The 27,381-nt window shown below is 46.0% G+C and overlaps 2 protein-coding genes and 1 long non-coding RNA gene across 4 annotated transcripts; 1 reads left to right on the top strand and 2 right to left on the bottom strand.

The window, feature by feature from the left end:
* Positions 1-4,033: 4,033 nt before the first annotated feature.
* Positions 4,034-5,257, bottom strand: LOC311584409 (spermatogenesis-associated protein 31H1-like; the record flags this gene model as incomplete). Its single annotated transcript, XM_084758682.1, has 1 exon — positions 4,034-5,257. The coding sequence occupies one exon, from the start codon at positions 5,255-5,257 to the stop codon at positions 4,034-4,036; it is 1,224 nt and encodes a 407-aa protein (XP_084614808.1).
* Positions 5,258-5,350: 93 nt separating this feature from the next.
* LOC311584408 (uncharacterized protein) lies at positions 5,351-20,926 on the bottom strand (the record flags this gene model as incomplete). Of its 2 annotated transcripts, none has more annotated exons than XM_084758680.1 (5): positions 20,739-20,926; positions 16,269-16,299; positions 15,609-15,663; positions 14,911-15,008; positions 5,351-13,929 (listed from the first exon to the last, which is right to left on the bottom strand). In XM_084758680.1, exon 5 carries the CDS (start codon positions 8,882-8,884, stop codon positions 5,351-5,353), a length of 3,534 nt encoding a protein of 1,177 aa, XP_084614806.1. In that variant the 5' UTR covers positions 8,885-13,929; positions 14,911-15,008; positions 15,609-15,663; positions 16,269-16,299; positions 20,739-20,926. The 2 variants fall into 2 exon arrangements, with proteins under 2 accessions (XP_084614806.1, XP_084614807.1); XM_084758681.1 differs by having other exon boundaries at positions 8,716-13,929.
* On the top strand, positions 20,924-26,798 carry LOC311584410. Its single transcript, XR_014774857.1, has 4 exons — positions 20,924-21,160; positions 22,506-22,713; positions 25,756-25,841; positions 26,630-26,798. It is a non-coding gene; the product is annotated as an uncharacterized lncRNA (long non-coding RNA).
* Positions 26,799-27,381: the final 583 nt, after the last annotated feature.

Raw genomic sequence — 27,381 nt, 5'->3', positions numbered from 1 at the left:
GCCTTGGCCTGGAAGCAGGATGGCTCACGACTCTGTGCAGTGTGTTATCAGTGGCCCCTATCTGTACTGGTGGTTGCCTCCAACCTAGACTAAAATACTCCATAGGCCACGGCACTCTGCTGTGGCACTAGAGAGGCCCAAATTGCCTTGTGACTTCAACCTAAAAGTCTGCTGCTAGAGGCAAGAAAGGGAAACGTACCTCCAATTATTATTATTAATACCACTACTATACAGCCTTCTGTCTTAATAGGTATGGGAACAAAGTGAATGATTGGTGTTATTCAGTAGAACTTTCAGAATCACATGTACCATGAACAGCAAAAGAGAGATGTGTGAAAGCGTTTCTAGGTAGCGAATCCCTGTGTGAGTGTAAGGTAGTGTCACTATGAACACCATCCTCAGCCAGGTGCAGACACAAGGTATTAGCTGAGATCAGCATCACGGAGGTGTGTGAGGGGCATGGCATCTTTGCAACTCTTGTGCAGTGAAAGCCTGAGGGGCTCGGACTTGTCCCTTACAGGTGATTGTGAAGAACCTATCTTCGGGGACCAAGGTGGTGCTCATGTCACACAGTGGCTATGAGGTAGAAGAGGCGACGATCTGGGGAAGGAGTGTTACTTGGTGGCCCACACGTCAGATACGCTGCTGCTGGGAGACATGAACACTAACCACCTCAGTGAGGTGGGAACCGAGAATGGATGAATGGGTAATGGGACGTGTTGACTTGCTTTCTGGGGACCCAGGACCCCAGGAAGCAAGATTTCCCAAAGGAGGCCCTGCCATTCTGATGCTGTTTCAAGGAGTGAGAGGCCTGGAATCCTGGAGTATGGATTTCCCTAGTCAGACTGTATTTGTGCAGTCATCTCTCAGAAGTGTAGAGATCAGGGCAAGAATCTGATGCAGCGCATCTTTTGTGTGATGTCAGACCTCCCTGAATGCCGTCTCTCTTCCTCCCTACTGACATCCTTCCAGCCTTGTCTTGGGTAATTGGTTCTGTTGTTTTCTCCTCACTTTGCAGATAGTCTGGCAAGGATCTGGTAGCAATGAGAAATATTTCTTTGAAAATGAGAATGTGAGTAGAGCTTGACTTCCAGCCACCATTTCGATAAGCCCCATTCCAGCTCCTAGTCAGAAGGGTGAGTGGCAAACTGGATCTTATGTGGGGCTTACGATGGGCTCTGAAAAATCCAACTCTGAGTACGGGACAAAAGCAAGGGACTGTGTGTTCTTGGCTCCACAGTTGTATCTCTAAAGTATAATGCTCACACCAAGAACATCACAGCGGTGACTGCACTGAGTCTGGACGCTATCACTCCCCCTCCACACCTAACAATTTCAGGCAAGGGCTCCAGCCAGACCAACACCACTTCTGCTCTCCTCCCCTCTACAGGATGTGGTCTAGCCCTGTTCTGAACATCTACTTCAGCCTTGCTTCTTTGGAGGGGGCTGCAGCACGAAGTTGTCACATGATAACTGGGCTTCCTCTTCTAAGGAGACCCTGCCCTCCCATCTCCACAGCAGACTAGGGAGGCCATTGTGTGTGTAAGGGGGGAAGGGTTGCAGCCAATAGGAGAAGTCTGAAATTTTAAGGGGTCTTCATGAACCCTGACCTTGAGTTCCTGTCATTTGCACACCTAGTCCCAGCCATCCCAAAAGTGGTCTTACAGATGCAAATGGAGTTCAGGTACTGCCCCTTATTGATCTCAAATTACAGACCCGTTCTCACCCCCTTCTCTCCTAGATTGCTCTTTCACTGTAGCAGTGGCTGAGCAGGAAGGGGCAGCTAGGATGCACTTACTAGGGGCAGATTTCTCCTATCCACTAACTTCATGCCTGTAAACTTGCCCAGCTTTTGAAAAGTTTGGTGTGGTTGTTAGGATTTTGCTTCAGTCTGCCTGTGATGCCATTGCCTATCTGCCACAGGGGCGTGGCCCTGCCCAAGGCTATATAAAAAGACAGCCCTCCCTCCTCTACCCTCCCTCTCTTTTTCTCCCTCCCTCCCTCCCCTTCTCACTCTTCCTGTCTATCTGTGTCTCTTTCCCTCTCTCTCTGGGGTGCCCCTTCCCCCTTTCTTCCTCCCCCCCCCCATGCTCATTTAATAAACTCCTCTGTAACATAATATCTGGGACCTTATCTTATTGCCTTATATCTTTATTATTAATTATAAAACTGGTGGCCCTGTATGCAAAAGGCTCTTCCATCACTAACAAGTCTGGAATCCTTTATAGTGAACTCCATTCCTCCAAATTTCATTCTAAATCTCCATTCATTCCCCTCTTAACCCCTCTCTGCCTTCCCTTCAGATCACGATTCTAAGCTGAGATAAATTTCTACTGCTTCACTTCCTCCCAAGACCCAGGGCAGAATGCAGACCAAGCTAGCCTCACTTGCTCCAGGCCAGCTGTGGATAACTCTTCCTGACCAGCCTTTCAAGACTGCCCCTGAGGTAAATGGATGCTCTCTTTGTCTAGGTTCACCAACCTTCAGGAGCCTAACCTTGGCCCCAAGAGCACTCAGGCACTGGGCTTCCCATCCCTACTGCCTGCACAGAGGAGTGGTCTGGGAGCTAAGCCTAGCCAGATAAGAAAAAAAAAAAGACACTGCTGCACTGCTACATTACATGGTGTTCATTAGAGAATGCTGGGAACAGACATAATCACATGGGGTGGCCAGATGGCACCTGCTACTGCACTCTCAGCTTCATGGCCACCTTGTGCGTCCAAGTTGTTCCAAAGCCAGCTTCTAACTTTTTCAGTGCGACGGCTCTGGCTCCTCTCAGAATGACTGCTGAAGTGCTCAGGACTGGAGTGAGCCTGTTCAGGACTGCAGATGAGTCTGGAAGAAGGCCTGTGTAGCATGCTATTGCATATAATGTAGGGTGTTCTTTCAGAAGAAGTATGCCTTTTCCTGCCCGAGGGACTGGAAGAGGTTTTTTCCGAGAGACGACCATGGATCCTTTCCAAAGAACTGCCTCCTGTCCTCTGGGTGAGATTAACGTAGAAGCTTTTTGAGGGACTGGGACACCTCTGAGGAGAGGAACTCTGTTGGCTCCTCCCAGAAAGACTGTGTGGACTCTTTGCAGAGGGACTGTGTCCTCTTCTCTCTGGAGGACTACAAAGGCTCCTCTCTGAGGGACTCTGAGAGCGTCTCCTTGAGAAAATCTGAGGGCTTCTCCCTGAGGGACTCTGACGGCTTCCCTGAGAAGGACTAGGATGTCTCCTCTCTGATTGACTGTGACCTCTTTCCTTGAAGAGACTTTGATGGGCAGGACTGAGATGACTCCTGTCAGAGAAACTTCTGAGGCTTCTGTCAGAGGGACTGCTGTGTTTTCTCTGAGAAGGGCTGTAATGATTGTAATGTCTCCTCTCAGAGACATATCGACGAGATCTCTTAGAGGGGCTGCGATAGCGTCTTTCAGAATTATTACATAGGGCTCTCTCCCGGAAGAAGCCATGATGTTCCTCCTGTGTGTGCTTCTCTTTAAAGTGACTCTGCAGGGTTCTCTTCAAGGGGGAGTCAGGTACTGCTCTCCTGGGCCCGAAATTTGGCTCCTACATTAGACTTAGGCTCTGAGCTGGGGATGTCATCACTGTAGTTTTTCTTTGCTCGACTACTGACTTTAGCCTGGATAGAGACGTCTCTTTCAGAGATCATGGTCTTCTGCAACTGCAGAGGTCTGGGTTGGAAAGCGTTCACTTGTTTTGACTGTTGAGCTTGTTTGCATTGGTCACTTGTCTCCTGCAATCTGTCCTCTTGCTTAGGGATCGAACCTGTTGCCCTGTGCTTGACAACTAGCGTGCTGGCCCGTGTTGGGCAAGAGTCCCTGACTTTTTGTTTGGGGTGCGTATTTTTGCTTGAGCATAAATTGTCTGGTCTTGTCCTGTCCCCACGCTTCTGTCTAAAAATACGAAAAATTCTAAGTGATTTTTGGAGTATCTTAGACCTTAGGCCCTGAAAAAGCAGTTGGATAAACTTGGGCTTGGAGGATTTCTCAGGCTGTCTCTTTGAAGAAATGGGGCTTGCTTGAAAAGGTTTAATCCTCCTTTTTTTTTGACAGATCTGTCAGTGTTCCGGAAGAATTCTCTTCTGTCATGCCACTGTTTTTGTAGAGGTTTGTGTTTTCTGTTTTAGGTCCCTTAGTGGTTGTCTTCTTTGGGTATTTTAAGGGAGAGCTCTTTCTAAGCCTCGATTTGGCCCGTGTTCCATCCTGACAAATTTTATAGTCTTTGGCCTCTGTCTTTCCTCCTACACCTCTGCTGCCCCATCGCGTTTGTCTAATGTGGCCTTGGACAGAAGCAGCAGATGGGGATGAACTGGACTGGAAATCTCTTTTAAGAGCAGGACTTCTAGAAGCCACCTTAGAGGTTTTAGGTTTCCGTTGTGGTGGTGATGTAGTGCCCTTCCATGGATCTGCTTGGTTTCTTCCTCGGTACTTTGAGACTTGTCTTTTCCCAGGTTCCACTCTAAAAGCAAGGTGACACTGAACCTCACCATGTCCTTCAGGGGTCCTTAAAAAGTGGAGCTTTGGATAGATAAGAAGATAAGGCCCACAACCAGGCTGGAACCATCGGCCACACTCTCGGCAAATAGGATATTTTAGGACAAGACCTGACGATAGAGGCGGAGGGACGTTGTTGGGTATTTTACTCCTTAGGAGTTTCGCTGCTACTTTTAACTTCAGATCTTTTAGCATTTTGAGCTGTTCTGAGATATCAGGGTTGGCCAGGGGGAGAGAGTTTGCTGTGAGGGGCTCACAAGTCCTTGCCTGTGAATCATTCTGTGAGGTTTTACTTTGCTTCCTGGAAAGAGGATGATCGTCCATATTATAAAGTATCCCAGGAGTAGACACTGGGCTCACTATTGCAGGGAACTGGGGCCCTGTACACGAGGCAGGCTCCTGCTGAGGGACTTCCTGGAATGTGTGACTGAGCTTTGAGTCCGTCTTCTTTATTCCCAATCGAGTGCCAGAGTATTGCCGTATTAAGGAAGAGGTGGAGCCGCGTGTCCACGTTTTCAAAGGTATTCTCTTCTTGTGACAACAAATATGTCTCTGAATATAGTTTTTAACTGAATTCTGTGAAACAGTTCTTGGACCCCTCTCTAGCAGGCTCCGGGAAAATTTCATCAATTCACCTGGAATCCCAAATAAATTCTGGATAGATCGACAGATCTCCATAGTGGATCCTTCTGTTAAAAGTGGCTGACAGCAAAACTTCCTTTCCATCGTGCTTCCCAGAACACTCCCCAGCATCAGCATACTGGAGAGATATTTCCTAGGCAGTCGCTGTTTGCAGACATGGCTTTCCCAGACATTCTGTCGTCTGCCCAGGAAGGATCGGAAAGGGCTTCTTCAAGTCCCTAATCCTGCCTGAAACTCCTCTGGTAGTAATCTCAGTGGATACGGAGAAGCGCTCTGGAGTGAACCCCCAAATTCCTCCATGTGCTTCTTTTCAGCTCCTTCCTTAGATATGAGGTCCCTCTCCCACATCTCAGGATATGGGGCTCCCACGGTGTTCGCTTTTTCATGGGGTTCACTATGGAAAGCCGAGAGAAGAGCTGATAATTTAAAAATGATAGAGTCTGTATAGGGCTCTGCAGGCTGTAAAATACCAACCCTAAGGTTTTTCATAGACAAAGTTCTTGATACTTTTGACATCCCAGATCCCTGAAGGTGCCCAAATTCTGTCAATTTGATAGAGCTTGTAATAAATGGGTTTGAAGGGCTGTGTATGAATCTAGAGAAGTAATTCTCTGCTTGTAGTTTTTCTGATGTGATCGTTTTTTTGTTGCTATTCAGACACACCAGTTCTTCATTCAAATCCTCAATTTCCATTGCCTTAGGAGATTCTGTTTTGAGCCCTAGAGGACTTTCAGCATGAAGCCTTTGCTCGCGAGTTAACACTGTCGGTTCCTCAAGTGGATGTGTTTGCTGTAAGAAGAACTCTGCAGAATTCATTTCAACAGTTGCCCTTGGCATTAATTCCATAGGTGTTTCCTGCTCTTGAAGATGTGGTCTTGGGAGTAAATCCAAACACTCTGTTACTTTAATGCTTGATCTTGGGGTGAGTCCTATTGGTTTGATAACCTGAGGACATGGTCCTGGTGCTAATTCTTCAGATTCTGCCTTCAGAAGCAGTGGTTTGGGAATCAATGCAGAGTTTAACATCTGATCTAGTGGCTTTGGACTAATACTTAGATAATTTATAATTTGATCCCGTGATTCTATTGGAACCGATGGAATTGATGTCGAATGACTCACACTTTGCAAATGTGCTTCAGACTTGCACTCAGCAGAATTTGCACACTGGGAACTTGACCCTAGGGTGCATGCAGAAGAATTTACGTCTTGGAAATGTGGCTCAGAGTTGCACCCAATAGAATCTATACAATGCAATTTTGATCCTGAAAAGGATGTGGAAGAATTCATTCCATGCAAATGTGGTACAGGGGTGCACACTGAATTTATACTCTGTGGCTTTGGCTCTGGAATGCATGCAGATTTACTAGCTTGCCAGTGTGACCCAGGTGTACACCCGCTAGGATTTATATATTGAGAATTTGTATTGGGAGAACATGCAGAATTCACATCTTCGAAGTGTGGCCCAAGGCAGAACACCTTAGATTTTATACCTTGAAGGTCTGGACCAGGGTGCAACTCTGAGGACTCTATATCCACAATCTCAGTGTTGGATGACGTAACATTTTTACAGTGACTCCAGTCACACAATTTCCTACCTTGCAATCTAGGCTCATGCTTGAATTCCAGAGATGAGTCATCTAGAAGCTCGATCTCTGTACACACCTGAGAAGGTTCTATCTTTGTTCCCTGAACCAACTCAGATGGATTTTTATTTAGTGTCTGTGGTTCAAAACTGAAGTTCACTGATGTTCCACTTTGGGATTTTGTCTGTGTTTCCACTTGAGACAATTTTATACTTATAAAGTGTTGTCCCACAGCATCTGCACCTTGAAGTTTTGTGCCCATGACCAGCTCAGGGTATTTTAATTCTTGCAAATGGGGGCGTGAATCAAGCCCTACAGACTTTGTGCCTAAAAACAATTTCTTTGGGGTGGAATCAGGTTTCTCACCTTCTAACTTTAGATTAGGTTTGATTTCATTTTGTATTTTGGTCCCCATGGTTAAGTCAGTAAATGGCTTACCTTTCAGAGGTGAGCTATGACTTAGCTTGACACATTTCATATTTTGGGACTTTGTTACAGGTGTCAAGTCAGGACATCTTGCACTTTGCCACTGGGACCCAGACTGGGTTTCAGGTTTCATACCTTGAGGTTTTGTCTGAAGTGCCAACTCAGAGACTTTTGCACTTTTCAATTCTGTGTTTTTATCGTTTTGCGATTGTGGTACTTGGCTAAACACCCCACATTTCACTTGTGATGACTGTGACTCTGGTTTCAACACTAAAGATGTCACATCTTGAGTTTGTGTTCCTGGGCATGACCCTAGGGGTTTTACTTCCTGTGGCTGTATTCCAGGGGTCAATTCATCAGAGTTCCTATCTTCTAAATGAAACGCTGGTTTTATATTACTGACCTTTGACTTTAAGGCTGGGTCACATGCTTTTATCCTTTTAAATTGTAGCTCAGATGTAAAATCAATACTTTTGCACTTGTGAGATGAATATTCCTGGGCTGGCAGGGAAGGTTGTTTGCCTTGTATCTTGGGCCTTGTAGTCAATGCATCTGATGTCATCTCTTCTACTGGTTGTACTGAGGGTTTTAATTCTTTGTGTGTGATGCCTTCAGATTCTAACCCAAGATTCAGCGTGGATTTCTTAAACTGGAAGTCAGACAGTGGAATACACTCAACAGGTTTCGTATTTTCAAGCTGTGTCCCATGCTGTAATGGCATAGTTTCCACTCCTTGAGGCTGTGGCTCTGAGATTGATGCACAGTTTTCCTCACCTTTTAGCTCTGGTCCTGGTTTAAAATCCACAGATTTTTTCCCTTGAAGTTTTGGCCCCAGAGTCACTTCAGGTGGCTTCCCAACTCCCAACAGTGTGGATTGTTTCCGTTCTGTAGACTTGACACCTTGAGATGGTAAACCACAGTTTAGTCCTAAGAACTTTGCACCATGGAACTCAGGTCCTGGTATCCACTGAATAGATCTTACACTTTCAACCCGTGTCTCCTCGGTTACCTCCACAGTTTTGAGACCCTGAGGCTGTGGCTCTGAAGTTAAGTTAAAAGTTTTTGGTTTGTGAAGCCCTATTGCTAGTGGAGAGGTTCTTACTTGCTGCAACTGTGGCTCAAGATAAAATGCCACAGATTTTTCTCGACCTTCTGACCTGTCAGTCAATTCAGATGACCTCGCGCCTCCCCATTGTGTAGATGGCTCCGGTGCTGGAGGTCCGACACCTTGAGACTGTGACCTCAAGTTTGACCCTCTGCATTTCTCACTTTGAAACTCAGATAATGGTACCCATTGAGTAGACTTTGTGCTCCCGGTCTGTGATTCTGTAGTTAGTAGCACAGTTTTCACCCCTGGCCACTGTGGCTGGAACGTTGACTCCAAGGCTTTCACCTGGTGAATCTGTGCTGCTGGAGTCAACTGGCAAGGTTTCACACTTGGCACCTGTACGTCATGTTGCTGCTTGCTACCTTCTACACTGTGCACAGCTGGTTTAGGAGCCAATTCAAATGACAAATCTTTGAATTGCACCTTAGAGTTAATCTCTGTGGATTTTATATCTGCAGGTTTGGGTTCTTGGTCAGAGTCAAACTGTTTGTTTAGTTGGTTGAAAATCCCACATTTCCTCTCAGATGAGTTTATCAATATCTGGCCATCCAGTCCAGGTACAGGAGTTAAACCGATGGGTCCCATCCCTTGACACTGTTGTCTTGAGGATAGTTCTATAAATTCCATTCCTTGGATCTCTTGTATTTTGGCTACAGCCCCAGGTTTTAGACTCTGCTGTTCCAAACATGAGGTAACCACATGGTTCCTATCTGTAATTTGAGGTTGTGAGGGCCTTGGGCTTTATGCCTTGCAGTTGCGGCCCTTGAGTGCCCTCCATAGGATGCTCTTGAGACAGCAGCCCTGGGACAGAGGTCACAGGATGCTCCCCGTGCTTCTGTAGTTCAAGTCTCAAACCCATGGCATTTGCATCCTGAGCCTGTATATCACCGAACAAACCCACAATTTTCAAGTCTTGAATCCTTGTACATGGAATCCTCACAGTTTTTATATCTACTGCCTGAGAACTGGTTGGGGATACCACCGTAGATTTTATCCTTCCTAGACATTGTCCTGGGGTTAAGATCACAGATTCTCTATCTTCTGACTTTTGCGTTGAAGGTAGAAACTCAGGTTTTACATCTCCTGAGTTGGAGCACGGAGGCAGCTCCTCAAATTTCCTATCTCCTGCTTGCATCCCTGAGGTTGATAGCATACATTTGACTTGTCCCAGCTCTGAACTTGGCCTTAACTGCGTAGATTTCATAGCTCCCAAATTTGGCCCTGATGTTATCTCTACAGCTTTCAGCTTTTCTTGCTTTGAGACCTCCACAGGGCCTTGGATCAATTCAGAAGATCCTATACCTTGGACCTGTGGTCTTCTGATCAACTCAGAATGATCTGCGTGTGCTAAGTGTATCCCTGAAGTCAATCTCATTGATCCTGCATTTTCTATCTGTGGATCACATGCAACTCTATATGGCATTTTGCCTTCAAAGCCAGATACTTGATTCCATGTAACGTGTTTTATGCCTCGAAACAGAGACTCTTGTACTATCAACTCTGGCTTCATCTTTTGCCTCTCTGGCCGTTCGGTCCATTCAGAAAGTTTTACACTTTCTAACGGTGGGCCCGAGTTTAGCTCTGAAGCTTTCACACCTTGAAGTTGAGTTCTTGGTACGTCAAAAAATTTGACATCTTTTAGGCATGGCCCTGAGTTCAAGTTCGCCTGCCTCGTATCTTGTAACCCTGGAGTCATCTTTGTTAGTGTGGGAACATGAGTCACTAACTGTGGAGTCTCAGAAGTTACACCAGTAAGCACCAGTCCTGTGCGTTGCTTCCCAAATTTGATTCCTTCAAGTTTTGGCCTTGGAGCCAAATCAGAAAACTTAGTATCTTGTTGCCACAGTCCTGGGCTTACACCCAGAGACAGCCCACTTGGATACCGCACTTCAGAGGCTTGTGTTGCAGATTTCGTTCTGCTAAGGTCCCATCCTTCTGTAGGCAGAGCAAGCTTCCTGTCCTCCAATGGTGGCTCTTGCCTTTGTGGCCAAAATGATTGTGGTGTAAATCCCTGAGACTTCCTCTCCTGAACCTGAACACCTAGGATGAACTGTGTATTTTTGAAACCATTGAGCTTGGGCTCTGGGGTCAGATCAGAAAACTTCACCATTTGCAAGTGTGGCCCTCGGTTTACCTCCACAGGTGTCACGTGCTGTGGTTGTGCTTCTAGGACCTTTGGATGTGAAATAAAATCTGTTAACCTGATTTCCAGCCTTGGAGGAAGTGATGTCACTTCATCAGGTCTCACAGCATGATATGAGGGGTCTGAGATGAAATTTGCTGCTGTTTCCCCTCGAAGGCTTAACCCTTGATATGAATTTTGAAATCTGACACTTTGTAATTGTGGTCCTGGAATCAATCCTGACTTGACAATTGGCTGTTGTGGGCCTACATTCAAATTCATGGATTTCACTTTTGGAGGTTGTATCCCCTCAATCAATTCCTCTAGTGATGAACCCTGTAGCCCTGTCTCTGGATTTGCCTTTTCAGGCTCCACCATTCCTCTAGATGACGGTTGTGTTAAACTCACAGATTGCTCATTTGGCAACTGTGATTCTGTATCCAGTTGCCTAAATCTTACTTTATGGAGCTGTGGCCCTGGGACCGCATCTTTAATATGAGGTTTGGGTCCTGTAGTTAACTCTGTAGGTTCTACAGCTAGGATAGACGGTTCAGAGGTTAATTCTGAAGATTTCAAATTTTGTGCCAATGACTCTGATCTCTCACATCGTACTCCTGGTTCTAGAGTCAAGCCCAGAGACCCGACTTCAGAATATGTCTCTGCAGTGGTTCCCTGTGTGTCACCAAGTTTAGGTAATGTCAATCTGATATTTACTGGGTTTTCGTATTCTGGTTATTTCTCAGAGTTATTTCTGATGAGTTAGTAACTTCTGAATGTGATTCTAGAGTCACATGAGCAAACTTCACATCTGGGGGCTGTGGTTCTGGGGCCATCCCTTCTGAGTTTATGTTTGGCACTTCTGATTTTGGCAGCAAATCCGGAGTATTTTTTACTGCGTGTCGTGACTCTGGAGTCTCTTTCCTTCCTTTTACAGCTTGGGTTTCAAGAGCCTTTTGGAGTGGTGGCAGGCTCATTTCCATAGATTCTGAGTTTGGGGTCCTTGGTGCTGGAGTCATTGCTAATGACGACCGTGTCAACTCTAAAGAGTCTACTATCTGATGACAGGTAGCAGAGGTCACCCTCACTTTTGAGGCTTGCTGCTGTAGAGTCAGCCCTTCTGGTTCTGGTAAGTGATGACTCGAGTTGGGGATCACTCCTAAAGATTTTACTGCATCAAGGTGTGTGCTTGGGATCAACTCACCAACTTTCCTAGTTTCCACCAGGGCCTCAGGAATTAAACTTGTACCTTCTACCAATGAAGCCTTCATATCTTCAAGCACGGTAATGTGGGCTACCTTATCAGAGTTGGTGTTTTGTGAACATTGTTTTGGAGCCAAGTTTACAGATTTTCTATCTTCTACTGATGGTCTTGGGGTCAACTCCACCATATTGATATCCCCTTGCAAGTCCTGTGGTACTGCTGAATGAATGTGTTCTATACTTTCAGACTGTGAACCAGTAATCAAATTTACTGATTTATTTCTTTGTAACTGTGAATCTGGGGCCGACCCATCAGGTTGTACATGTTGAAGTTGTGCTCCATCTGTCAGCTGGCCCGACTTCACACCTTGAAGCCGAGACTCTGGGGCTGATGGCATAGAACCCGACTTCACATCTTGAAGCTGAGACTCTGGGGCTGATGGCAAAGAACCCGACTTCTCACCTTGAAACCGAGACTCTGGGGTTGATGGCAAAGAACCCAACTTCACATCTTGAAGCTGAGACTCTGGGGCTGATGGCACAGAACCCGACTTCACACCTTGAAGCTGAGACTCTGGGGCTGATGGCAAAGAACCCGACTTCACACCTTGAAGCTGAGACTCTGGGGCTGATGGCAAAGAACCCGACTTCACACCTTGAAGCTGAGACACTGGGGCTGATGGCACAGAACTCAACTTCACACCTTGAAGCTGAGACTCTGGGGCTGATGACACAGAACCCGACTTCACACCTTGAAGCTGAGACTCTGGGGCTGATGACACAGAACCCGACTTCACACCTTGAAGCTGAGTCTCTGGGGCTGATGACACAGAATCTGACTTCACACCTTGAAGCCGAAAGTTTGGGGCTGATGGCATGGAATCCTTACTTTGTGATTGTGGAATGGGGGTTAATTCCTCGGTGTGTACATTCTGCTGATGAAGTTCTGGGGACAAATTGGTAGATACCATCGTTGAGGTCAGCAGTCCATGTTGTGCCCTTTCTGGGACTAAATCTGTGGGTATGTCCACAGAATTCATACTTTGCAATCTTGGATCCAGAACTGGGTTCTCATATTTTATGTCCTGTGAGTCCCAGGGCAAGTTCACTGAATCCATGAGCTTAGGTTGTGGGATTGTGTGACCTCCCAAATATCCCATTTCTTGAAGTGGAGGTGTAGCTGGCACTACTTTGGGTTCTGTAACTGGATGCTGTTGGCTCATTCATATAAGTGCTGCCCCTTTATCTGGTGCCCCTGGGTTTGTTCTCACACCTTGGTGATGTGACGGTGCCATCTCTAGAGTAGTCTTCATTTGTGGCCAGGTCCTGGAGGTCAACACAGTAGTCTCCATCACTTTGTGACTTTGCCTTGAGCTCACCTCTGAATAGCCCAATTCTTTGCGCCATGGGGTGAATTTCGAAGGGTCCATGTCCTGATGAGGCTGTCCTGGAGTTGATGGCTTTGGGGGAAACCTCACAGATTTGGTCACCCTCGAGTGTGCTTCTGGGCTGATTCCCATTAACTCCATAACCTGAAGCAATGGCAGTGGCGTGACCTTTATGCTGGCCTTGGCTGAACACGGCATCTTGGGTGTCAGCTCCACGTTAGGTACTTGTGCCTTTTGTGGTTGTGCCCGTTTTTCTGGAAAACCTATGACCCTCTGTTCTATACTCTGTTCTGGCAGGTGTTTTGGATCCTTTTTCAGTAAATGAAGTGATGAAACACCTGGAGATCTGTATGTATTTTTCCTCATCGCTCTGAGGAATGGGTATAGGCAACTGAGTCTTGGGGCTCTCTTATTCAGAGACCCCTGGTACCTCTGCCAGATCATTGAGCATTTCCCAGGATTTCTTCACTGGCAGAGGTACTAGGTGTTTCCGCAAAACAGAAACCTTCTGAGATATATGCCCTTCCAGGTCTCCTCTGACAGAAGGAGAGAGCTGGAATGGAGACCATACTAGGGGTCCCAGGCTCTCATTCAAAATAGAATTTGGCCCATGTAAGGGATGAAGAACTGACAAATCCTGGAAAAAAATCTGATTTTCAGGATCTGTCATCTTAAAAGTTGTCTGGGGTGTGCCTTGGTTTCTGGACACAGAGGGTGCCTTTGGCGGGAAAACAGGTTCACTACTGCTGTGGGATTGCAAAGTTGTTCCTTCAGAAAGGACAGGGAAATAAGACAGACTTGAGCTGTTGTTGGAGGATCCAGAGGACATGCTGTACTCTCTATAGCACTTTCCCTTTCTACAGTAGCAGCCAGGTGAGACAACCTCCTGAGCCACAAAGTCAAAAACAGAGGAAGAAGACACAGTTTGGGACTCATGTAAACTTTGTTCCACATGTGTCACCCTGAAAAACAAGAGAAATGTTTTCATTTTCTTAGGAGCCAGTAAGGGAAAATTAGGAAGAAGAAAGGGAGTAGTCATTTCAAATCCAAGCTATACTTGGCCTAAGGGAGACGTGAGGGGGATAAGGAGTTGCGATTACAAACATCAATTATGTACATGAAGAATTCCTCCATCAAGAGCAAGATAGACGAGACAGTCAGTCAAGTGCATGCCACACAATTAGAAAAGCTGAGGTCCATGCCCATAACCCACATGATAATGAAAGGACAGTGTGCCCTGGTGTTGGGGAAACAGAGACAAGTGCATCCGTGGGCTCACGAACTGGCCAGTCATGGCCAATCAGTGAATCCAAGTGAGAGACTCTATCTCATTAAGCAAGAAGTGACACACTCATTTTACACACACACACACACACACACACACACACACACACACACACACACACGCTTGCCATTAAGCCAGAAGACCTGAGTTTGATCACTAAGACACACATGTTGGAGAAGAGAACTGACTGCCTTGGCTTGCCCTCTGACTTCCACATGCACGATACGGGACAGATATGCACACATGCACACACACACAAGAAAAAATACAGGTAATATAAATGTACTTTTAACAAACAAACACACAAAACCTCACTGCTGTGGGAGCTGGATAGATGGCTCATCAGTTAAGAGCAATGACTTCTCTTCTAGAGGACCCAAGTTTGATTCCCAACATACACATGTTGGTTCACAAACTTCTGTAACTCCAGTACCAGGAGATACATACACTCTTCTGGATGCTGGGTGCAGCAGGCATGCCTGTGGTGCACAGACATACATACAGGCAAAACATTCATATACATAAAACATAAATACATCTAAAATTTTCTATTATTCAAACATTTCTCTTTATCTCTCCCTTTTGATTCTGTTTTCTTCCTTCCTTTCTTTATTTTAAATCTTTCTCTACCCTCCACCCAGAAACTCTGTTTCCTTACCTTGCATTTTCTAGTTGTCGTAAGAGCCGTTCACAAGATCCTTGTATTTTGCCCACAGTGGGTAATCCTGGGTCCACTTGATATGAAATCCTGTAATACTGGACACAGCGAAGAATGTCAATGGGATTGAAGTGATATTAAAGTACCAGTAAGCTAACCCAGTAGAAATAGTTAATCTAGAAAGGAGAGAATTGTTCTTATAGTAAATGAAGTACAAATATTTTACTTATAGCATTTACAATTAAGATGGTGCCTTCATTAGGGTTTCTATCACTGTGATTAAACACCATGACTATAAACAACTAGTGGGGAAAAGATATGTTTCATCTTACAATTCTCACATCATATTCCACTGCTGAGGGAAGCCAGAGTAGGAACTCAGGTCAGGATCCATGAGTCAGGTGCTGATGCAGAAGCTGTGGAGGAACTCTGCTTACCAGCTTGATTTCATGGCTTGCTCACTCTGCCTTCTTATACCACCTACAACCACCAGTCCAGGGTGGCACCACACACAGTGAGCCGGACCTTACCATACCAGTCATCAATTAAGAAAATGCACCGTCTTACCCACTGGGCAATCTGGAAGGGGCAGTCGAGGGGCCCTCTTCAACACAACACTGGCTTATATCAGGTTGGCATGAACCAAGCCAGCACAGGCATTTTGTCAGTAGAACAGACTGAAGTCAGACTCTGCTTACCCTGTCACTTCGTCACCACTAATAAAACGTAGCCTGGCTTCTTCCACCTGTGAAGCTGGTAACAGGAGTGAAGAAGATGCTATTTAGCATAGTGCCTGCTGACGTCATCTAAGAGAACCCCCTTCATTTAACAATCATGAGGGCAAAGGTGAAGTCGTGCCCATCACGGAGCCAATTAGTGGCACAGCACAGCTATCAAGTCTTTTAATAGTCCGTGCTATGCTCTCTCCATCATGTACTGTAAGAGCCCCATTAGAAGCACAGGACTGGGAAGTACATGGCAGTGGGGGACACAGAGATCCTGATACATTTTCCCTTCAAAGATGTCAACCCCAAATCCATGCTAGAGGAATACAGGTAACAGACCTCCCTCATCAAACTCTTGGGGATTATCTTCATCCATTCTCCTGACCCAACGAATTTCCTTCCCACACTTTGGGCTTTACATAAAAATACATGGACAGAGAAGCATGAGAAAGGGAGGTAAGGGGGGATATGGACTGTTCGCATGACTTTGGAAGGGAAGGTGTTAGAAAGATGGTATACTCTCCAGTCTCATCCCCTTTCCCCACTTTCTTCCACCTGCTGTTAAAGACTAGAATGTTAAAGCAGATCTGCCATCAGCCTTGAGGTAGCAAAAAGGGGTAGAATTGTTCTGACCTGTGAGCTTCTGGGTCTGTTGCTTCAAAGCCTAGCGAAACACAGAAAGAAACATTAAGTCAGGTTTACACTCTAGGTTGGAGATTTTATTGACAACACATTTCATCTCATCTATGGATATTCTTATGTCCCACATCAAGTATCAACTCAGTTGTCTTCTGTAGCCATCTCATTTATTTGTGAATGATTTATTAAATATGCTAAGATACCAGCAAGATAGTATCTGTGACACCATGTCTGATGATCTGAGTTCCATCTTTGGAGCTCACGTAGTAAAAGGAGAGAAGCAATTTCCATATGATGTGCTCTCACCTCCCCATGCATGCCATGGCTTCTGTGCATGCATGCACACTCATACAAATAAGGTGTTTTGTTTTGTTTTTTTTTAAAAACTAAGTTCTAGATTATTGTGTAGGATACTAATTCCAAAGGTAAATATGAGTCATGCACGCTAGAGACTTGCATTAGCAAGGGAAACAGGCACCTAAACAGTGGTCAGTGGGTAAAGGTGCCTGCTGCCAAGCCTTGGCAGCCTACATTGAATTCCTAGCATCTTCAAGGCGGATGGAAAGAACTGACCCTTGCAACTTGTCCTCTACTTCTACCTGCTGCCCCTTGACATGTGCGCATGCTTGTACGTACACACACACACACACACACACACACACACACACACACACACACACACACACACTTTTAATGCGGTAAATGTAATAGAAAGATGTCAGTGAAAGAGAAGACCTTGATTAATTTCCCCATGAGTTGCCATTTGTGCTAGAGATAAAGAGTCATCAGATTTCTGGATGAAAAAGAACAAGGTGAGCAAGTGAGACTGTCACTGAGAATGGCAGATTATGATTTTTGTTGTGGGGTAGTCACTGGAGAAGACTGGACAGACATGGGTTTAAGCCAACAGAAAGTTTTTATTAGTTGGCCAGCAACTACACTGGGGATCCCACTTGTAGCCTCAAGCCTTTTCCAGGATAAGATTTCAAGCACAAAAAAAGCATGTTCTGTGTTGGCAATACTTCAATTAACAAGAACAGTTACCCAGAAGCAGAATTACAGAAGCCAAAAAGCGAGGTTAGTATATGTTGAGGTTTCCACAGAGCTTTACGGACGTTGGTGGATCAGGCCCTTGTCTAAGTCTCGGCAGGAGGCGCTGTCTATGTGCTGAGTTCTACAGCCTGAGTGGCACTTCCATCATGGAGTCAGCTGTGCTAAGGTCTGGGCCCTGTTCCATCATGGAGTCAGCTGTGCTAAGGTCTGGGGCCTGTTATGTTTTTCAGGTGCACTTTTCCTGAGCTGTGGGAGATGGGGCTGGGAAGGTGAGAAGCAGAGTGACGCTTGAAGATAGGGTTTCACTTCTATTCCATAAGTCTTTCTTAGCACATAGCAAACTCCTGGGATTTCACAATGATGCCCTGGTTCAGTTTAAGGGTATTAATGGTATTTGTCGCCATTAAAAATAAAACAAATAAAGTCGGGCATGGTGGCACACACCTTTAATCCCAGCACTTGAGGACAGAGTCAGGTGGATTGCTGTGAATTCAAGTCCAGCCTGTTATACAAAGTGAGTCCAGCACAGCCAAGATTACACAGAGACCCCTATCTCAAAACCCAAATAAGTAAGTAAGTAAGTAAATAAATATAAAAATAAAACAAGTGTTTATTCCTTTTCTTTGAACCAAGGCATCAGTGTCCTGGAGTGCATTTAAAGAGCCTAAATGGTGCCAGGAGTGGTGACGCACCTCTTTAATCCTAGCACTCAGGAGGCAGAGGAAGACAGATTACTGTGAGTTAGAGGCCAGCCTGGTCTACAAAGCGAATTCAGGACAGCCAAGGCTACAGAGAGAAACCCTGTCTGGAAAAAACGAAACAAAACAAAACAAAAACAACAAAAAGCTCAGTTATGTTGTATAAACATGTTTTTGTTTTAATCGCAGGGTTGGGATATAGGTCTGATTCAGAATGTCCACAGCAGCAAACTCTTTGCCTCCTGTGGCTCTGAGAGGTGCTCTTTGCCAGCTACAGATAGTTTAATTCTGAGGACTCTAGAGAGGGGTAGGCTCTGAGAAGGAAGACTGCTGATGCTCCCCCCTCCTCCACCCTGCACTCCCCTCCTCCACCCTTCACTCCTCCTACTCCACTCTGCATTCTCCCTCCTCCACTCTGCACTCTCCCTCCTCCACCCTGCACTCCCCCTCCTCCACCCTGCACTCCCCCTCCTCCACCCTGCATTCCCCCTCCACCACCCTGCACTCCCCCTCCTCCACCCTGCAGTCCCCCTCCTCCACCCTGCAGTCCCCCTCCTCCACCCTGCAGTCCCCCTCCTCCACCCTGCACTCCCCCTCCTCCACCCTGCACTCCCCCTCCTCCACCCTGCACTCTCCCTCCTCCACCCTGCACTCTCCCTCCTCCACCCTGCACTCCCCCTCCTCCACCCTACACTCCCCTCCTCCACCCTGCACTCCCCCTACTCCACCCTGCATTCTCCCTCCTCCACCCTGCACTCGCCCTCCTCCACCCTGCACTCGCCCTCCTCCACCCTGCACTCCCTCTCCTCCACTCTGCATTTTCCCTCCTCTACCCTGCACTCCCCCTCCTCCACCCTGCACTCCCCCTCCTCCACCCTGCACTCCCCTCCTCCACCCTGCACTCGCCCTCCTCCACCCTGCACTCCCTCTCCTCCACTCTGCATTTTCCCTCCTCTACCCTGCACTCCCCCTCCTCCACCCTGCACTCCCCCTCCTCCACCCTGCACTCCCCCTCCTCCACCCTGCACTCGCCCTCCTCCACCCTGCACTCCCTCTCCTCCACTCTGCACTCCCCCTCCTCCACCCTGCACTCCCCCTCCTCCACCCTGCACTCCCTCTCCTCCACTCTGCATTTTCCCTCCTCTACCCTGCACTCCCCCTCCTCCACCCTGCACTCCCCCTCCTCCACCCTGCACTCCCCCTCCTCCACCCTGCACTCTCCCTCCTCCACCCTGCACTCCCCCTCCTCCACCCTGCACTCCCCCTCCTCCACCCTGCACTCCCCCTCCTCCACCCTGCACTCCCTCTCCTCCACTCTGCATTTTCCCTCCTCCACCCTGCACTCGCCCTCCTCCACCCTGCACTCCCCCTCCTCCACTCTGCACTCCCTCTCCTCCACTCTGCATTTTCCCTCCTCTACCCTGCACTCCCCCTCCTCCACCCTGCACTCCCCCTCCTCCACCCTGCACTCGCCCTCCTCCACCCTGCACTCCCTCTCCTCCACTCTGCATTTTCCCTCCTCTACCCTGCACTCCCCCTCCTCCACCCTGCACTCCCCCTCCTCCACCCTGCACTCCCCCTCCTCCACCCTGCACTCTCCCTCCTCCACCCTGCACTCCCCCTCCTCCACCCTGCACTCCCCCTCCTCCACCCTGCACTCCCCCTCCTCCACCCTGCACTCCCTCTCCTCCACTCTGCATTTTCCCTCCTCCACCCTGCACTCGCCCTCCTCCACCCTGCACTCCCCCTCCTCCACTCTGCACTCCCTCTCCTCCACTCTGCATTTTCCCTCCTCCACCCTGCACTCGCCCTCCTCCACTCTGCACTCCCCCTCCTCCACCCTGCACTCCCTCTCCTCCACTCTGCATTTTCCCTCCTCCACCCTGCACTCCCCCTCCTCCACCCTGCACTCCCCCTCCTCCACCCTGCACTCCCTCTCCTCCACTCTGCATTTTCCCTCCTCCACCCTGCACTCCCCCTCCTCCACCCTGCACTCCCCCTCCTCCACTCTGCATTCTCCCTCCTCCACCCTTCACTCTCCACTCTGCTCCTCCTGGTTACTGTTGATGCAGTTTGAAAAGAAGTTGGAGATATCCTGAAACAAAGGTTGGACTTGCCCCACAGATCCCTACAACCCTAACCAGCAGGAGACAGCTAAAGGGAACTACACCCCATCTATCCACTAACCTTTCTCTCCTACCTTGTATTGGGGTGTTGGAAGGTATTAGGAGGGATTTGCAGTAGGAACCAGAATAAGATAGAATTAAAAAGGGTGCTACACATCTCAGTATCTAGTACATTCTTCCTCAGTGTCTTAATATATTCCTAAAGCTTCTGCTGTTGCTATAGCCACCACTACTACCACTCCCTCCTCCTCCTCCTCCTCCTCCTGCTCCTCCTCCTCCTCCTTCCACTTCTTCTTTTCTTCTTGTGTGTGTGTGTGTGTTTTTTAAGACAGTAGTCCTTGCTGCCCTGGATCTCCACATGTTCATCAGGCTGACTTTGATCTCAGAGAGATCCTCCTGCCTCTGTCTCCCAAGTGCTGAGATGAAAGGAGTGTACTACCATGCCCAGCCTAAAGCTTCTAAAGTGAAGAGACATGCTGTCTTAACTCTCACTTCCTCCTACGGCCCAGAGGCTAAGCATTTATACAAACCTATAGGAGTCCAGCATGTTGAGAAGTGAGTTCCAAGATAAAGTGGCTATTACCTACCTCTGTCTTGGGTGTCACCTTCTTCTGGCTCTGACACCAAGAAAACACCTCCAAAATTCCACTAACTAACACAACGAGAATCATAAAGCTGAGACTGGCAGGCAGTGGGATGCTCAGCTCCCAACCTAATGCCATTTCTCAAAACTATGTCTCTCTCAACTGAAGAGTTTGTCTCCAGGCTGAGATTCCATGACATCACAACAGGCACATAGTGTGGCACACTCAGGTCACAGCCACGCCCTTCCATGTGGTTGCCCTCTGTACTGAGATGTCTGAGAGCCAAAGCTCAGGGAAGAATCCATCCAGGAATCTTCTGGGGCCTAGCTACACAAACTGTCATTAAGGGAGGAGTGCACTCTTGGAAGGGACCCCGGCATTTTGTACCATTTTGTAAAGAAAAAACTGCAAACAAATAAAACCAGGTATGTCTTTGCTTTGGAGATGTTAAAAGCAAGGGTGTACCCTAGTACTGATGAAACGAATGAAGACTTCAAGGATGAACACATTTGGGTGGCAGGGACTCGTTTTACATATTGTCACATAGGTTAGGGCTGCACTTGGGTCCTTTTAAACTATGTCATTTCAGGGAATGTGGTTTTTCCTTGAATGGTTCTTTTTATTCATTCTATAAATAGCCAGGTGAAAGCCGAGTGGTGAGCTGACTTTCAGCCATAGTTCAGGGCAGTGAACTAGGTTCCAGCAAGTCTCTTTGCCCTTCCCCACACCAGATGCACACCACCCCTGCAGCCTTCACCTAGCCTCTACCAAATCTGTTCTGCATAAAGGAAGCCCTTGGTGGTCATTGGTAGCCTCCTGTGAATTCTGAGAAGTGTCAAGTTGCTCTGCGACATTTGGTTTGGAAGCCTTTATCTCTAATTATCAGCCAACAATGCTTATCTGCTTAGAGAACTTTCTGGTCTCTGCGCCCTCCCTGTGGAACAGGTGTCTGTGGGGGAGGTTAGGGAGGAGGTACTGGAGATAGCTCCTCCCCTGCCCTGGGAAAGTCTGGGGCAGTTGTGGAGTGTGTCATCCCTTTCGCAGAGCTCTCCCTTGCTCTGTGTTCAGTCTGTAAGAAAGTAGGCTTCCATCTGCGAGGGCTTGGTGACTGAAAAGGAAAACAAGGGTTCCTGACTAATGCTCTTGAATTTTTACCAGTTACAGCTCCTTTGATAGGGTCTGTTGGATTTTAGGAAAACCCTGTGATGTAAAGAAACTAGTTACCTGTTTTCCAAGTATCAGCCAGATTCTGACTGTATGTTTTCCAAGTTTTCTGCAAACGTGCTTACACAGATACGAGCTAGGGAGGTTGTTCTTGGTTAAATAGTGGAGGTTTTCTGTGGGACTGGAGGATGAAAGCAGAACCCGGTCCTTGTGTTTGTGTTACACAAACAGTTGTGAATCTGCTGATACTTTGTAAAGGTTTTTTACATCATTAGTTCCAAGTTTAGAATACCAGACCCAAATATAGAGGCCTATAAAGAAAGCCACCTGCTACCTTTAACTAACACCAAGTGTATAAATAATATCAACATTGCAATGCTTTCATTGCTATACATGCTTTGACATTTTCATGTTAACTTTCATGTCCACTAAGTGTCCTACATTTAAACTTAACACAAGGCAAATATTATATAGTTCTGAATTCTGCATAGCCATGTATTCCTCCATAGTACTCTAAATCTGTTCAGATTGTAGCTTCTAAGTGTGACATGTGCTTGAATCACTCTGACTTTTGATCTTTGCATCTTGGGGTTTGGTTTTCCCTAGGCTGCATCTACTTGGCCTTGGAAGACTACGGCAGCTCGGTGAAGGCGTTCCAGCGCTGTGTGACCCTCCAGCCTGATGAAACTTTGTTGCCCCCTTACTTACTTCAGCTCCTTGTGATCTTTTAAGTTAACTGAGCTGTGCTGTACAGCTCAGAGTAGCAGTTGCTTCTGTGGTGGAAGCACACATTGGATGGAAAGTCACACGCAAGGTATGTGGTGTATAAATCAAAATGCTTTTTCAGGGGAATCATATAATAGCTACGGTTTCATTTAGTAAATAATTTTGGTAAGCATTTTTTTAAGTTAAAACTAGGTATGGCTGACTAGTACAGCAAAGTGTGGTGCGTCTTCTGTCATTCACTAACACGTTGCCTATGTTCATTGCACTGCTAGGTGCTAATTGCTTTAGTGCCATGTCACTTTCTGCTTAACAGCTTTGTAGACATGGTCATTCACACACTGTGAATTTAGTTAAGAGTAATAATTGAGTGCTTTATTTCAGAGTTGCAACCTTAGCATATTCATAGAACATTTTTATAATGCTGAAAAGAAGCCTAGCTCCCATCAGCAGCCACTTCCCATTCCTCCCTCCTAACCTTCTTCCCTTCTCTAGCACCAGACAGCACTATCTCTACAGATTTCCAGTTCTGGGAATTTCCTAAAAGTAGACGTAGAGGTTAGTCCATTTGTGTTTTACAGCTGTCCAGGCTACAGACCTCATCAGTGCTGCAGTAACGTTTTACTGGCAGGTAATGATCCACTGTTTGGGCAGATCAAATGTATCCACTTATCAGTTGATGGCATTGGGATCTCTTCGGGGTTGGCACACTTCTCAGTGCTTCTGCTCTTGACGTTTGTTTGCCAGCTTCGGCTGGACTCGTGTTTCCATTTCTCTTGTGTGCATAGTAGTGGTGGAGCTGCTGGATCCTGCGGTCAAACCTTCGAGGACCTGACAGGCTTTTCCAGGGGACGTTTTACATTCTTGCCAGCAGTGAATAAGGATGCCAGTTTCTCAGCATCCTAGCCAGCACTTGCCACTTTCTGTTTTTGCTCCAGCCGCCCTGGTGGGTGGGATCTCATTGCTTCAGTGTGTTTCTTTGATGACTAATCTGTTGAGTATCTTTGCATTTGCTTATTAGTTGATTACGTGTCTTCTTTGCGGAGAGTGTTTATTTGCATAAATGCCCACTTAAAAGTTTGATTTTGACTGTTGAGTTGTAAATTCTTTATGTATTCTAACTCTAAGGCCTTTATGAGTTGTATATAATGCTCTCCCTTTCCTTATGTTTCCCCCCTTTCTTTGAAGATTTTATTTATTTTATTATACAAATGCAAGTACTTTGCCTGCATATGTTTGTGTGTGTGTGTGTGTGTGTGTGTGTGTGTGTGTGTGTGAGAGAGAGAGAGAGAGAGAGAGAGAGAGAGAGAGAGAGAGAGAGAGAGAGAACCATGTGTGTTCCTGGTGCTTGAAGCAGAAGAGGTCACAGGAGAGGGCATCAGTCCCCTTCCTGCTCTGGAGTTACAGATGGTTGTGAGCCACCGCAGTGAATCAAACCTGAGTTCTCTGCAGGAGCGATAAGAGGTGGGCTGTCCCTCCAGCCTCGTTACACTTTCTTAATGGTGCCCTTTAAAGCACAAAAACTGTCAATTTTATGTGTATGGATGTCTTGCCTGTACATATGTCTGTGTATCACGTGCCTGCCTGTTGCCCAATGAGGGACCAGAACTGGCATTACAGTAGTGAGCTGCCATGTGGGTGTTGGAGATGGAACCTGGGTCTTCTGCAAGAGCAACAGTTGTTCTTAACTGCTGAGCCACCTACCCAGCCTATTATTTCACTTTTAAGACCAATTTAGTGTGCATGGTGTGTGTGTGGGGGGGTAGGGGTAGGGATTGAATGAAAACCATGACCTGTGTGGAGGTCATATGACTGCTCAGTTCTCTTCTTCCACCACATGGATCCAGGGGTCAAACTGATGTTGTCAGGCATGGCACCAGGTGCCTTTACCTGCTGACAGCTCTCTGGCCCTTACGTTTATTAATGTGTTTGAGTGTGCTGTATGTGTTGCATGTGTGAAGACCAGAGGACAGCTTTCTAGAGTTGGTTCCCTCCTTCCCTGAGTCCTGGCGATCCAGCTCAGGACCTCAGGGGTGTACAGCAAGTGCCTTTACCTACTGAGCCATCTTGCTGGCCCCAAGGCTTAAACGTTTTGTATTTGTTTGGTTTGGATTTGTTATTGTCTGTGCTCACCTGGATCTCACTATGTGGCTCAGGCTGGCTGGCCTTGAGCCCATGGTTCAGCTGAATGCTGAGATCACCACACTGCCGTGCCCAGTCATGATGTCTACCTCATCTGCCTTTTCCCTTTGTTTCTAATCCATTGGCCAAAGTATGATCTGATGACTGACCCTCCCTGCCCTTTTTTCTTTCATTATGCGAGATTGACCTCAGAGTTTTGTGTGTGCTAGGCAACTGCTCCACCACTGAGCTATATTCCCAGTGCCATTCCTACCTCTTCTTCTAAGAGTTTGTGTAGTTCATAACTGGTATGAAACTATAATGATTGGCAGTTCTACAGCATAGCTCAGGGGTTAAGAGCAGTGATTGCTCTTCCAGAGGACCCTGGTTCAATTCCCAGCACCCACATGCAGCTCACAACTGTCTGTAACTCAAAGATCTAACACCTTCACACAGACATATATGCAGACAAAACACCAATGCACACTGAAATAAAAATAAATAAGTTATTAAAAAGATTACTTTTTTAGATAATTGATCGTTTCTTTGTAATCACGAATTGCAGTCTGTCAGTAAAAAGAAGCAACTGGCTGAAAAATTACCTTGCTTGCTTACACTTTGTTGATCTATAAGACATTGCTTAGTTGTGAATGTATGTGGGTTTTTGGGCATAATTTGTTTTCTTCACTAATAATACATAAAAAGTTTTTCATGTAAAAACATTGGGGTATATACTGTTTTTCAATGACCATTCACTAAAAGAAAAATAGAATGTAATCAAATTGTAGTTTTTATACTGCTTGGAAGGTGTTTGTTGGGATATGTAAGCTATGAGAAAAAATAAAGTTGTTGGATCTTGCCTTGCTTCATCCACCAACTGTATGTGTGGGGTGTGTGTGTGTGTGTGTGTGTGTGTGTGTGTGTGTGACAGAGAGAGAGAGAGAGAGAGAGAGAGAGAGAGAGAGAGAGAGAGAGAGAATATTCCCTCCTTTTTATTTTTCTTCTTTGCTAGTCACAAGCAATATTGGCCCTCAGCTGCTGGCCAAAGGGAGAAGTGGCTCCAGAAAATCAAGCCTCATCCCATCAGAGAAATGTCTGGTGAGTGTTCAGTCACCAACTCTATCTCCTGCCTCAGTTTACCCTGTAGTGTTCAAGCTGACCTTCAGTAGAAATGTACAGAGGCTTCACCTTATTAAATATATTTGTACAGTTTCTCTCCAGTATGAATTCTTTCACAATGATGAAGACTACAGAAACATGCAAAGGCTTCACAGTATTAAATATATTCACAGAGTTTCTCTCCATTATGAACTTTTTCATGCCTTCGAAGATGACGGGGACATGTGAAGGCTTTACTATATTCATTAAACTCATAGGGATCTCTCTAGTATGTGTTCTTTTATGATATTGGAAACTACTGTGAAGTGCAAAGGTTTCACCATATTAAATACCTTTAGAGTCTCTCTCCACAGTGAATTACTTCATACCTTTGAGGATGACTCTGATGTGCGAAGGCTTCACCACATTGAGTATATTCAGAGTGTTTCTTTCCCGTGTGACTTCATGCCTGCAAAGATAATTAGAGCATGTGAAAGCTTTCCCACATTCATTACACTGCATTAATTTTTCTCTGTGAATTAATTTTACAATTGGGTCTAATGGTAAAGAGGAACCAGATCTTAAGGCTTTATCATTTTGTTTACATTCATGGTGTTCCCCTTCTTTATGTGTTGAGTCTCTGAGGATAACTATGGTAGTGAGAGCATTTATTACATGGCTCACATTTATAGCATCGTTTTTCTATATGATGTTTTTCATATATTTAAAGAGAACTGGAAGAACTCAGAGCTTTACCACACTGACTGCATTCACAAATTTTTCTACAGTGTGAGTGATACCACATTTGAAAAGTGAACCAAGACAAACAGAAGAATTAGTATTCATAGAGACTTTCTGCAGTGTGAGTTTGTGGATGTTCACAATGACGTTGGAATACTAATTAATTGTAAACTTGTATCACATTCATAAAGTCTAATCAAAGTGGGAACTCCGACATATCTTCTCATGGTTCTGGAGAGAGGTATGTTGCTTCTTTCAATATCCCTATGCTCACATGCCTTGTATCCATTGTGACATAGGATACACTCATTAAGAATAAAATATGAAAGGTTTCTACATTGTTTCAGCTTGATTCTTGTTATGAGATTAAGGCTTTTCCACAACAACAGTCATGATTATCATAAACTGTCCTCTCACTGATCTTAGCAACATTACTACAAGTCTATGTCTAACACTAGTAATGCTGTGGACTTTTTGTTTATGCAAGGTTTTGGACATATACCTGACACATATTCAATGTGTATTCCTTTTGCAATACATAAGTGGTATGAAACTAAACTGACTGGCAGTTCGACAGCACAGCTCTAATGGGGCTATGATTCAAATGATGACATCTGTTGTCATTGTTTCCTTGTTTCCGTTCTTAGATGAACACCTTAAGAACACAAATCAGATTCTTGACTTTGAGATAAGTGGTTCTGTGAGAATGTAATAATCATCACTGAACTTAAAGTAATGGGGTTTGTTTTTGTTTTTGTTTTTTTTAGAAGATCCTGAGTTTTATAGCAAACCGTATTTT

Source organism: Acomys minous, assembly GCF_964271855.1.
Source record: "Acomys minous genome assembly, chromosome: 15".
Lineage (NCBI taxonomy): Eukaryota > Metazoa > Chordata > Mammalia > Rodentia > Muridae > Acomys > Acomys minous.
This window is presented reverse-complemented; position numbering and strand designations above follow the sequence as displayed.